Source organism: Elephas maximus, chromosome 20, assembly GCF_024166365.1.
Source record: "Elephas maximus indicus isolate mEleMax1 chromosome 20, mEleMax1 primary haplotype, whole genome shotgun sequence".
NCBI classification, from domain to species: Eukaryota; Metazoa; Chordata; class Mammalia; order Proboscidea; family Elephantidae; genus Elephas; species Elephas maximus.
In genome coordinates, this window is record NC_064838.1 from 16,902,788 (window position 1) to 16,915,426 (window position 12,639).

General features: G+C 37.9%; 1 protein-coding gene across 2 annotated transcripts in view; it reads left to right on the forward strand.

Moving 5' to 3' along the window:
* Positions 1–12,639, forward strand: part of MITF (melanocyte inducing transcription factor) — a 276,196-nt gene that overhangs the window by 157,753 nt on the left and 105,804 nt on the right. For both annotated transcript variants that reach the window (XM_049863081.1, XM_049863082.1), the window contains exon 2: positions 6,836–7,082. In XM_049863081.1, the coding sequence (XP_049719038.1) occupies positions 6,836–7,082 (247 nt within the window). The remainder of the gene's footprint in view (positions 1–6,835; positions 7,083–12,639) is intronic.

Here is a 12,639-nt window from a genome sequence, read left to right on the forward strand (position 1 = left end):
CCCCAGTGCAAGCAAATACAAGGCTTTGAGATTATTGAAGATTATTTCTTATTGGAGAAAATACTAGGATTCTTACTTTCTGGCTCATGAGAGAATTGCAGGATAAATTATATTCTCTCTCTGTTTCTGTTAAACTTTGTCAGGTTCTCTGGATTAAGTAGGAATTGCCTGAACCGTGTTAGACAGATCGATCTGCTGTGGTCCAAACTTACATAAAAATTATTCCCTCATATGAAAAAAGATATGGCATGCTCGTGGTTTAGTATTATTATTTTTAGCACTACTTTTTGAACTATATCCTAGTTTATTGTACTGTGTTCTAGTCATTGTGCTAAGCTATTTACATCCTTTGCAAATTTTAATTTTCACCACAAAGCTGGGAAGTAGAGGATATCAGATACTCTTTAGTAAATAAGAAAGGAGTCCCTAGGTGGGACAAATGGCTAATATCCTCGGCTGCTGACCTAAAGGTTGGATGTTCAAGTTCACCCAGAAAGACTTTGGAAGAAAGGCCTGGCAGTCAGTCTACTTTGCAAAAATCAGCCATTGAAAACCCAGTAGAGCACAATTCTACTCTGAAGTGTATGGATTGCCATGAATTAGAATTCACTAGACAGCAACTTTTTAAAAAAAATAAATAGGGAAAACCAGAGCTCAGAAAGATTGGGTAACTTGGCCCTGGTAACTGGTTAGTAAGTGGGAGAGCTGGACTCTGTCTGAGGAATTGAAGAAGGGAAACACATGGTAAAGTTTAACAGCTCCGTTAGCTTAGGGTTGCTGTGAGTTGCAATCGACTTGACGGCAATGGGTTTGGTTTTTTTGGTTTAGGTTACGCAGTAAGTGTCAGCTGACGACCAGAGCTCTGTCTTGTCTGACTGTGATATTAAGACTGAAGACTGATTTGTATAAGCTAGTAAAGGGCTGTTGGTACCATTTTCAAAGGTGAGAATAGATCAGGAAAATGCCATTTGGATGCCAGCATATTGGAATTAATGCCATTGCTGATACACACTGAAACTTGTGAGAGCCTGAATCAACCGACTGCCATGTTTTTCCAGGTCTTGCAAGTTTTCTGCCTTTGACAGGGTGCAGTCACCGCTTTTCTGTTGCTTTCTATTTTGCGGGAAAAAATTAGTTTTCCTTCTCTGACAGGTTTTTGCCTGACACAGGTTCCAGCTTTCGCAGGTTTTACTGTATTTAAGTGGGATGAAGGCAGTGGAATAAAATATTTGAATTTAGGAATATACCCGGTAATTCAGAGCACATCTTCACATATCTGTGTTATCACAGAGAAAGGGGAAGGCTTTGAAGATTAATGGGAAAAATGTAAAATCAGCCGTAGAGGTAGGAATTCAGTTCACATTTAGTGGCTAGCTTTTTTTCATATACTGTGTTCTAGCACTTTTCTTAGTTAACAGTAGCTCATTCAATCTCTGCACTACACTCGGCAGGTGGGTTTTGCAGAGGCTCAGAGGAGGCTAAGTAGCAGTGCCTGAGCTAGACCTTGGGTCCAGTTGATGGCATCCTGCTTGAGTCACCCTTGAGTGATCCTGGCTCTCAGTGGTGTGTCACAATTCCGGTAGGTTCCAGTAAGGCATTTGCCTCTTCTTCAGTTGGCATTCAGAGGGTAAGTTCTTATGGCCAGATGTACACCTTACCACGTGGAACTCGGTAAAGTCAGATAATCTAGATAATTGACTTAATTTTAAGGCATTTCAGAGAAATGATGTGAGCAGGGCTTTAAGCTCCTTGAGATTAGAAAGCAGGTATTCCCAGCACCTGGCACAGAGGAAACACTCAACAACTGTTTGTTGAATAAATGACCTTTAAGTAATCTGATTAAAAGGAATCAGACTCATGGAATTAGGATTATCGGGAGAAGATTGAGCTTCAGGGGCCCTGGATGAGTTCATTTAGCTTTTAGAATTAAATAAATTTGGGTAAACTCTGCTTGCTCATTATTAGTGGCCTGAGTATCTAGTCCTCATTTAAAAAAAAAAAAAAAATGCATTGTTGCCATCTGTAATGTTCTCGCGTGTACCTTGATTTTGAGTGTAAAATGTTATGCTGATTTGGCCTGTTAACATTGTGAAGTGTAGATATCTTCATCCTTAGTTGGCTTTACGGCGATAAATGCAGATTCAAGGATTTCTAAGAGAAAAGGGTGTTTAAAAGATTGAGGGCAAAGCTGAGAAGCTGGAGTCATCTTTTAACAATGTGGAAACGTCCCTCAGGGAGTGTGTGCAATGAAGTGATCACCACGCTTCCTTTGCACGTTGCTTAAAAAAAGATTTATGAAAATAATGTCAACTAGTGGAGCTCTGCGAGGTTGTCTGTCGTGGGGTTTCAGTTTATTTATACTGGTGCTGTGTAAGTATGTGTTCTTTTTTTTTAAAAAAAATTTACTTTCTGATGGATATTTCAGAAAACACTTAAAAGGGTATTGTTGTTGCCTGACGTCTGAAGCCCCAGTGTGGTTGATAACTAGTAATTTTAATTTAAGATGTCTCAAGAATGCTTTCCTGTTAATTGAAAGGCCTTTCCCCCCGTATCACAGCCGATGACTTGTCTGCAGCGGCCTAATTAGTGCGATTAATCCACAGCTGCGTTTGCTGCAGCGCAAAGCTTTGCTCCTGTTTTTATCAAAAGGATCAGGCTCTCTGGGAATGTTTTAACCTGACAGGCTTTGAATAGTAAGACAGCTTATTTATTTATTTATTTCTCAGTAGTCCCCTCCTTCTTTTCTTGGCTTAACAAAGTATGTTTGAGCTTTGCCAACATAATCAAAAGTGGGAAAATGTGTTTTCTTTTGATGCTCTTTTGGTAGTATCAGGTGAACTCGCCAAGTGATGGTTTTGAGTAATGGCTAAGTATTCTTATTGTGCTTATGAGTATATGATATTAAAGTATTAAGCAGAGTATAAACCTTGTTCAGTTTGTGGGTGTGTAGGGGGGTGTGTGTGTTCTAACTCCAGGTGTAGGAAAATGTAAAGGAAAAGATTTAAGTTTTCTGGGATGCAGAAGGCTTCTAAGAGAATCAGGGTGCTGGATACAGTTGCTGCTCTCCCTTCATAATGTCGGCATCCTGGGTGCGATGGGTCTGGTCTCCTTTCTCGTAGCCAAATGGTGACTTTGGATCGCTCAGTTCATTTCCTCATGTTCTTAAGTTTCTAGCGGCATATATTCATTCTGCCACTGGAAAAAAATGTAATGGCTGTATTTATTAAATAGTTTTGAGAAATAAAACTGGTTTTATTTAAAAAAAAAAAAAAAGAAATTAACTTGTAGTTCTATTCCCACTCGGTAGGATCAGGGCTGTCTTTATACATACTCTGCTAGTTGTGTGTGTATACATACACACACCTTACTTATTTTAATCAGAAGATAAATACACTCTTGAATCCCACTTTTTAATTTACTCGTTTCCAATTTGCCCTGTAATTGTGCAACTTAATAAGAAAAGGTCATATTTTGTCAGATTCATGGCTCATAATTTACTTAATCATTCTCATATTATAGAGCATATTTAAGCTGTTCGGAATATTTTGCAGTTTATAACTAGCTCTATAGTGTCATTTTTTCCACATTTTGAATTATTTTTTAGCAAAGTTGTTCTTTAATAGAATTTCTGAATCAAATTGCATAGCCTTATAACTTTTTGATAATATTGCTGCAGTTTTTTTTTCTTAAAGGATTGCAAGAATAGACACCAGCAATGACTCAGAAACATTGTCATTATATTTTTTTGTTGTAGTGAACATTTTTAAAATGAGATTGTACCTTGAATAATATTTCGCACCTGACTTTTCTCACTTTATTATATTGTGTAGTTTTTTTTTTTTATCCATGTCAATAAATATATTTCAACCCCGTTTGTAATGGCTACATGGTGTTATATGAACCTATCAAATTTGCTAAAGCAATTTCCTGTGGTGAAAATAAGTAAACTGCTAGTATAATTTTTATTCTGTGGTTTTTCCGTAACAGCGTTTGTGGGGTAAAGCACATTTCCACATTCGTTAGCATGTTTTGTCACCTGCTGAGTTTGAAGGTTCCCATCTTTAAGGGGAAGCCCTGGTGGTGTAGTGGTTAAGAGCTACGGCTATAACCATCTGTTCCTTGGAAACCCTATGGGGCAGTTCTACTCCGTCCTATAGGGTCACTATGAGTCGAAATCGACCTGACGGCATTGGGGTTTTTTTTTTTGGTGATTTTTAAGGAGTTCCTTTGAGATGGTCAAATGATTTAAAGGCTTTATTTTGCCTTTTGGTACAAGGTAGAGGGAACACCTGGGGATTTATATTCATGGAAGGAAGTTAGAGGTACAAACTCTTTCCTTCAAGGGTGACTCACTCAAGAGTAAATATTTCCTCAAATTCTTTTCCCCCCCGTTTCCAGGTGTTAGGGTATTATACTCTTGTCCCTAAAAAGAGATTTTTTTTTTTTAATTAAAAAAATATATTGCTAGAAATAAATAAACGTTTGTATTTTCCAGGTGATAACAGTGGCAACAGCAAACATTTACTGAGGCAGTATTGCATAATGCTCATTGTATTAGCCTTAATATACATTTTGTTATTTAATCCTCACAAAATTTCTAAGAGGTAGAGCTTTAAGATATAAATGATACAGTAAAAATTTTAAAATGTCTTTCACTTTTTGAATGAGTAAGCGGGTAAAAAAATTGTTAATGGTTCTGTATATTGGCTGTATCAGCATCGATACCCTGGTTATGATGGAGCAATATAGTTCTGTATGTAGGATGCTACTGTTGGTGGAAACTGGTTAAAGGGTACATGGGACCTCTGTGTGTTATTTCTTAAAATTGCATGTGAATCTACAATTAAATAAAAATAAAAAGTTTAAGGAAAAAAAAAACTTGGTTATTCCTCTTGGGGGAAATTGAGTAAAGGGTACATGGCATCTTTCTGTGTTATAATTGCATGTGAATCTAGAAATAACCCCATGTTATTTCTTATAGCTGCATGTGAATCAAAATAAAAAGTTGAAGAAAAAAAAAAGCTATTGTTATCCCTCTTTTCTGGATACAGTAATTGAAGCAAAAAACACACTGCTGTTGAGTTGATTCCGACTCGTAGCGACCCTATAGGACAGAGTAGAACTATCCCATAGGGTTTCCAAGGAGCAGCTGGTGAATTCAAACTGCCGACCTTTTGGTTAGCAGCCAAACTCTTAACCACTGTGCCACCAGGGCTCCCACTGGGGCAGAGAGGGGTTTAATAACTTGTTGATATCACAGAGGTGGCAAGATAAGACATTAAAAGCTGTATTTAGGAATATTAGGATATCTTCTTAACTCATAACTAGTGTTTGAATAGAAGTGCCTGGGTGGAGCAAATGGTTAACTGATCAACTACTAGCCAAAAGATTGGCAGTTTGAACCCACCCAGAGGTGCCTCAGAAGACAGGCTGGCAATCTGCTTCTGAAAGGCCACAGCCTTGAAAACCCTATGGAGCAGTTCTAATCTGTACACGTGGGGTCACCGTGAGTCGCAGCTGACTTGATGGCATCTAACAACAACAGTGTTTAAGTATTTTAAATAATTTGGAGGTAGACTAAGTATTCAGAAGACCAAGGAACTTGCTGAGCATGTATAGTGGAGGGCATGCCGAATCAATCAGAAGAAAAGGTGGTACAGAGAAAACCAGGCACAGCAGAAGTGGGCTATCAAGCCAGCTTGTCTTCTACCCCCTTTTCCAAAGAAAAAAAAAAAAAAATTTTTTTTTTTCCAAAGTCTGCGGTTGAATTCAGTGTTAACATTCTGGTCTAAATACTCCTTTCATTAACAACTTTTACTTCCGAAATCTTCGACAGTTTTCTCCATAAACAAGTTCACCTTTTCTTTAATCTTTTCCTTGTTACTAAACATCTTAACATCGTCAAAGGATTTAGATAACTCATAGGAGTAGTTATTTGGCTAGATTCAGCTGTAAAAAAAGGCAAATCAAACAATTTATTTAAAAAAAAATTTTTTTTTTTTAATTGCGGGGAAAATATACCTAAGAAAACGTATTCCATCTCCACCATTTCTGCAGGAACGATTCAGTGACATGGATTTCATTCTCCCTAACCATTCTCACTATCCATTTCCAAATCATTTCATCACCATTAACGTCAAACAGTTTATTTTTAAATGAGGAAATTTGGGTGCCATGAAGATGCATTGCTTCTTGGCACTACATATGGTGGCTCTATATTTGGTGGTGATGAGTGGAGTGCAGTATAAAATGTAAAAAAAAAAAAAAAAAATTAAGCTGCGTGATCAAAATGCCTAAATGTAATCAAGCTGACTTATTTTAATTCAACTACTAATGACTTAAATCCTGTCAACCTCTTGATTTTCAATTATGTGGAGTACCGTTCTGCAACTTGATTATATTTGCACAGCCTCATTTCATAGTTTGGTGCAATGTAGGATAAATCTGTCTTGGAAGAAATACAGCCAGAATACTCCTTAGAAGTGAGGATGGCGAGACTTCGTCTCACATACATTGGACTTATTATCAGGAGGGACCAGTCCCTGGAAAAGGACATCATGCTTGGTAAAGTAGAGGGTCTGGGAAAAAGAGGAAGACCCTCCATGAGATGGATTGACACAGTGGCTGCAACAGTGGGCTGAAACATAGCAAAGTCCGTGAGGATGGCGCACGACCAGGCAGTGTTCCATTCTGGTGTACACAGGGTTGCTGTGAGCCAGACCTGACTCAACGGTACCTGATAATAACAACAGTAACAACAGAATACCCCAAGATGCAGACGAAATGTCTCACTAGGAAACTAAACGTTGTGTGTCTTTTGGTTTTCCCACAACAGTTCTGCGGAGCATCCTGGGGCCTCCAAGCCTCCGATAAGCTCCTCCAGCATGACATCACGCATCTTGCTACGCCAGCAACTCATGCGTGAGCAGATGCAGGAGCAGGAGCGCAGGGAGCAGCAGCAGAAGCTGCAGGCGGCCCAGTTCATGCAACAGAGAGTGCCTGTGAGTCAGACACCAGCCATAAACGTCAGTGTGCCTAGCACCCTTCCCTCTGCCACCCAGGTGCCGATGGAAGTCCTTAAGGTACGTGAGTGTCGCTCTTGTCAGTTGAACCAAGCCTCCCTCCCCAAATGTTTTCCATTTTCTAGGTGACTTGTTTATCTGAACGTATATGTGATTGTATTGACCCATGTGAGTCATATTTGTATATGTCAGCTCCATTGGTTCCTACATGGCTTCTTTTTTTTTTTTTTTTTAAAGAAGGATAGAAACTCATCGTAACCCTTAATAAATGGTTGAAGAGTAGCAATGTTCTATGAGAAATCTCAGGTAGGAAACGGTATTTGCTATAAGGACATCTGTCCATCTTTCTTTGGGAAAGTTTCAAATTGTCCGAGTTATCTGAAACGGCCTCTTCCAATAACTTGTATATATGTCTTCCTAAATATATTCCATGACCATTCCTTAAATTTTCTTTAGTATGTAATCTTGGCTATAGAATCTAACTCTTTCAAAAAGTCTCTTCAGACGTAAAAGTGTAGAAGGGCTTCCTGCTTTAATAACCAGCCAGCATAATTCTTTTGCCGAAGTGGGTTGTCTGCTTTGGGCCTCTTTGATTTCTTGCTAGAGTAGAAACTGCAGGGGCTTGTTAGCATCATTCTATCACGGACATATAGCTTCCTAATTACTGGGAAAGTTGTAACAAGCCTAAGAATAGAATTCCATCTCACACGTGTGTCCTCCAGCATCATGTAGAGAGATACTTCTTGTTTAAAGAGAAACATTATAACTCTTTAAGTATGAGGGATGCAAGGAAAGTTAAATGGAAAGAACGGGAACATCCTTACTTTAGTAACAATTTTTTACAAACCCATTTACCTAATTGATTTGTTCTGAAGAGTCCCTAGTGTTACTGTTCATTAAGCAACGTGAACTTTACATGCCAGTGATTCATTGTGGGGCTTGTATTCATTGGTGTGAACAGAAGAAAACATCTTCCACCTTTTAAAGTTTACTGTTTAAGTAAATAGGGTGATGACGTGCTCAAATTGGGAAGCAGTATATGTGCCATACCAGGAAGTAGGAAAAAGGTTATTGAAAAACAAATTTGAAGTCAATTATTTTTTTATTTGTAAAGACTTAAAATGTCATAGTGAAATAATGAAACTGTGGTAGAAAAGCCAACTGAAAATCTGTTAGGCCAGAAAAGATCCAAAAGATTTAGGATAAGCTTTGACTCTGATATGGCTGCTTGAAGTTCTGAATATTGCCGCAGTTCATGTATGTTTACTCTCCACCCTCCTTCCCCCGTAAGGAAAGGCAAAGTTTTCTTTCTGGAATAGATTATACATTGATTTTTTTTCTGTTCTGCTTAGATGAAATTTGACTATCACTATTGATTGGAGTTGTCTAGTGTTCATAAGAATCGTATTTGTTTTACCTATATCTTAAGTTGTTTAAAGTTATATGAATTAAGTAATAATCAGAGGTAGAGAAATATGCCTGTTCTGTTCATCATAGTGGTCTGTGTTTTTAATCAGAAAGAAAAATTTTAAATGAGATGACATGGATTTGTTCTAGTAGGGGTTTATGTACAAATAGAAGGTAGTATTTGATACTACATTAACCAAAACCAAAACCAAACCCACTGCCGTCAAGAGTTGCTATGATATTACATTAAAACACGTTAATTAAAACCAGTATTCCTATCCAGGCAGTTGCATCGTGTGGTGGGGAAATAACCCAAACTCAATGTGTTGCAACGTTGTTTCCATATTATTTTAAAAATGCACATCATTTCTAAATGTTTTTGGTGCTTAAATATAAGTTGTTTTGAAAATGAGTAAAATCAAAATCTATATTAAGTGGTTTGAATAAAATTTCCACTTTTCCCTGTATGTTTCTCTGTCCTGGTAACATTGGCTTGTGCCACAATCCCCAATTTAGGTATGCCAGAAAAATGTCTACGTCGAAGCCCAAGTAAATGTACTTGAACTGGGTGACATAATATAACTAAAAGTAAGAAATTGGTAAATGTATATTTCATGCTAAATATAGTTTATCTCCTTTTGCATTTTATACTTCAGTTGTATAAAACTAGTGAAGCGTATCATGTAAGTGTTGAAAAAACAGTTGTTGGAATAGCAGTGTAGATAGATTTGATCGATATTTAGTCAAGTTTTAGCACCTTTAAATGAAGGACCAGGTAAAAATTTATATTCAGGTAAAAATATATGATTTCATTTCCAGCGACAGTCTGAGACATGATATTATCATGTAAATGATGGCCTCAGATGCTTAAAGGCTAGGACTTCGTAAAACTAGTTTACATAATTTCAGAAATTTTGTGTATGCGTATCCATCTTATGAAAATATTATAATGAAATGTTTATTGTGAAAAAATAAGTTAGAGAAATGGAATCACTTTTCTTTTCCCTTTTATAGTTTAAAATCAGAAACATAATTTTATAAAGTAAGCGGTGAGTAGCAAAAAAGTTAACTTTGGAGCAGTTTAAAGTGAATATAAATTTTCAAGGCGTGTATAATAACGGGCGTACTAATTCCGCACATGATGGTACGGGTGATATTAAGTAAATATCTTGTAATTCTTCATTTCAATGTTTAAGATTTAAATCGTTAATACAGAACATAACTGGGTTTTCAGCTTCTTGGTCGAGACAGATGTGAATGACCCCATTTGCTAGCCTGCGCTAGCGAGTTCTGCGTAAATTTCTCTGTCTCCACATTGATTGCAAGAGCTTGGTAGAAGAAATACAAATACCAGCCTTCAGTTTTCATGTACACACTGACTCAGTGGATTTTACCTCAGTGAATTCAATGACTGGTTTTGAAATGCTGAATTAGCGTTAATTAGTGTTCAGGTTAATCCTTGTCTTTGGCAGTGTCGTACTGAAAATATCTGGTGAAGCTGTATAAAATGTGTTTAAGAATTGTTGACATTTTCTGGTAAACGCTACAGAAAAACCACAGGGACTTGCGTTTGGGATTCAGATTAGAGGTCAGGAGCTAGTGTTATTCATTCCTCACACGGCCATCCTTCAGTCTATAAATTCATGAAACTTACAGTATTAGCTTGTGGTGTCTGTATAGATTTTATTAATTTATGGATTTATCCCTATTATTAATTTTCATGTTTAGTGACATGCAGTGATATGTCTTTTGCTGTATTTTTACTGATTAGAGATATTTTTTGGTTTCTTAAGAACAGTCTTACCCAGTTGGGTATTAAAATTTAAGGGTGCTTCTTTACCATAAATGCACTAATGCTTGGAGTGTACAGTCTTATGTTTTTGTAGTAATGAACACACCCTGTATTTCAAATTATGAATTTTTTTTGAACTCATTAACCATTAATGGAAGAGGTTTCTTCTACAGGTGTGTTTTGTTGACACATGAGGCATACAACCCGAGGTTTGAAATTTGATTTCTCTAATTTCAAACAAAAGCAGAGTAACCAGGGATAGACCTTATAGACACGTGTGAGGTCTCCTAGCCAAAGAAGCATATGGCACCGCTGCGTTGTCTTGCGAACACTCCTCAAGCATCTGTTTTCACTGTCTCCTCTCACTCGCTTTGATTGGTTATACTGGCAGACCCCAGGTGATGAACGAGATCAGTTCCTAACTGTGTCTTTAAGTCAAATTTGTAGGTAAGTCAGAACAGGCGGATAGGGTTCTCACTTAGCCTTTAGTGTAAGTAAAGGCTTGAAGCCTTTTCAGTGATTTAAAAGCTGAAGGAGCAGCAAGCGAAAGTGATTCTGATGAAGAATTTGTTGGGAGTTGGGGTAATAAATAAATAAATAATTTTTATTAATTTTTTTAGGGGTAGGGGTTGGTTCAGTAGGTTCAAAATGAGGACACATTTACATAACATTAAAGGGCAAGTATGAATTGCCTGTAAGTCAGAAGTTCTTAACCCAGGACTGCCTGTTGAGGTGCCTGGTTACTCTGAACTTGGACTGGCAAGTTCACCAGGATTTTTCTCTCCTCATCCCACCCCGAAACTTGGACCTGGCGTTTTGCAGCTTGAAAACATTAGTTTATAGTTTGAAAACATTTCTTTGTTCAGAAGTTTTCAGCATATCGCCGAGGATTTCTTTCTCCCTTTTCCTCCCTCCCTTCCTTCCTTCTTTTTGCCTTCGAATTTAAAAATTTATAAAGAAAGGTGTTTTCTTTGGAACAGATTGTACATTGTATTTTTCTGTTCTGCTCAGGTGAAAGGTTGTATGAATTTTAAAGAAAGATTTATGTTGCTTTAGGATATTTTATTTGAACTAGTTTGAAGGAATTTATTTTTTAAATTTTCAAAAAAAATTTTTTTTTCGAACTACCTCAGATGATTTCAGGAGCTGGGCTGATTGCTGTGCATTTAGAAACGATGCTTTATGGTCATAAAATGCAGAAATACATGTTGCCAGGGCCTTCTACGTTGAAAACTAAATTAACCGTTGTCCTTTATTTGGTAACTGCCTCATAAATGTAACACCTCATTAGGATAGAGATCCTAGGGAGTTGGGACGGAAGTCCTGCTTCCTTGGCACCCTGCTCTACCACTGACATTTGATGAAATTTCACAAGTGACAAAAAGGGCGGATGCTGAATTGATGGCCTTTCTCTGTAAACTACAAAAGCTACCTGGAGCAGAATTTTTAAGGTGTGAGTTATTTTTTAGTTATGATATAAAAACATCAAAAAGGGTGTGAAAAGTTGCAGATAGGCACAGATTGGCAGAAGGGACTACTCTCAAACCCCACTAGACATCTAGAATTTGTTCCTGAGTTATTTAGCCAGAAGTACCTTGGTGATGCAATGAATAAGTGCTCAGCTGCTAACCAGAAGGTAGGGGGTTCAAACTCACCCAGTGGCTCCAAGAGAGAAGGACTTGGTGATCTGCTTCCGTAAAGATTACAGCCTAGAAAACTCATGGGTCAGTTCTCCTCTGCCCCATGGGTCGCTATGAGTCCGAATCTACTGGACGCCACCCAACATCAACAGTAATAACAGAACCACATTACCATCATGGTGGCCACAAGAGGCAGGCACGGATGCAGCATGTCTCAGATCCATTGCTAGAAATGCTGTCCACATAAGATAAGGACTTGCTGTGTCTGAGAATTCTTATACCATAGTTCATTCATACATGGCCAATTATATACTTAGGACACCAGTAGTGTGACTTAAACAATCCTCGAGTCTCAATTTCAGGGACTGTTGATAAATACTGGTGTCTTTTTGTTTTTAAATTAACCTCAGTGTCATCAGGAGCCTTGGTTGCACAGTGGTTAACACACTTGGCCGCTAATCTAAAGGTCGACCTTTTGAACCCATCATCCACTCCTCGGCAGAAAGATGTGATTGCCTGCTTCTGTAAAGATTTATGGTCTTGGAAACCCTATGGGGCAGTTCTTCTCTGTCTTATAGGGTCACTATGAGTCAAAATCGACTTCACGGCAGTGAGTTTTTGGTTTTCTATGTCTTCAAGACCTTATCCAGGGGGGAAAAGGGATTTGGTTCCCAGGTTCCATGGAAAGCTCTCCACCCTGCTGAAACCCAAAAACCAAACCTGTTGCCATCGAGTCAATTCAGACTTATAGTGATCCTAGAGGACAGAGAACTGCCCC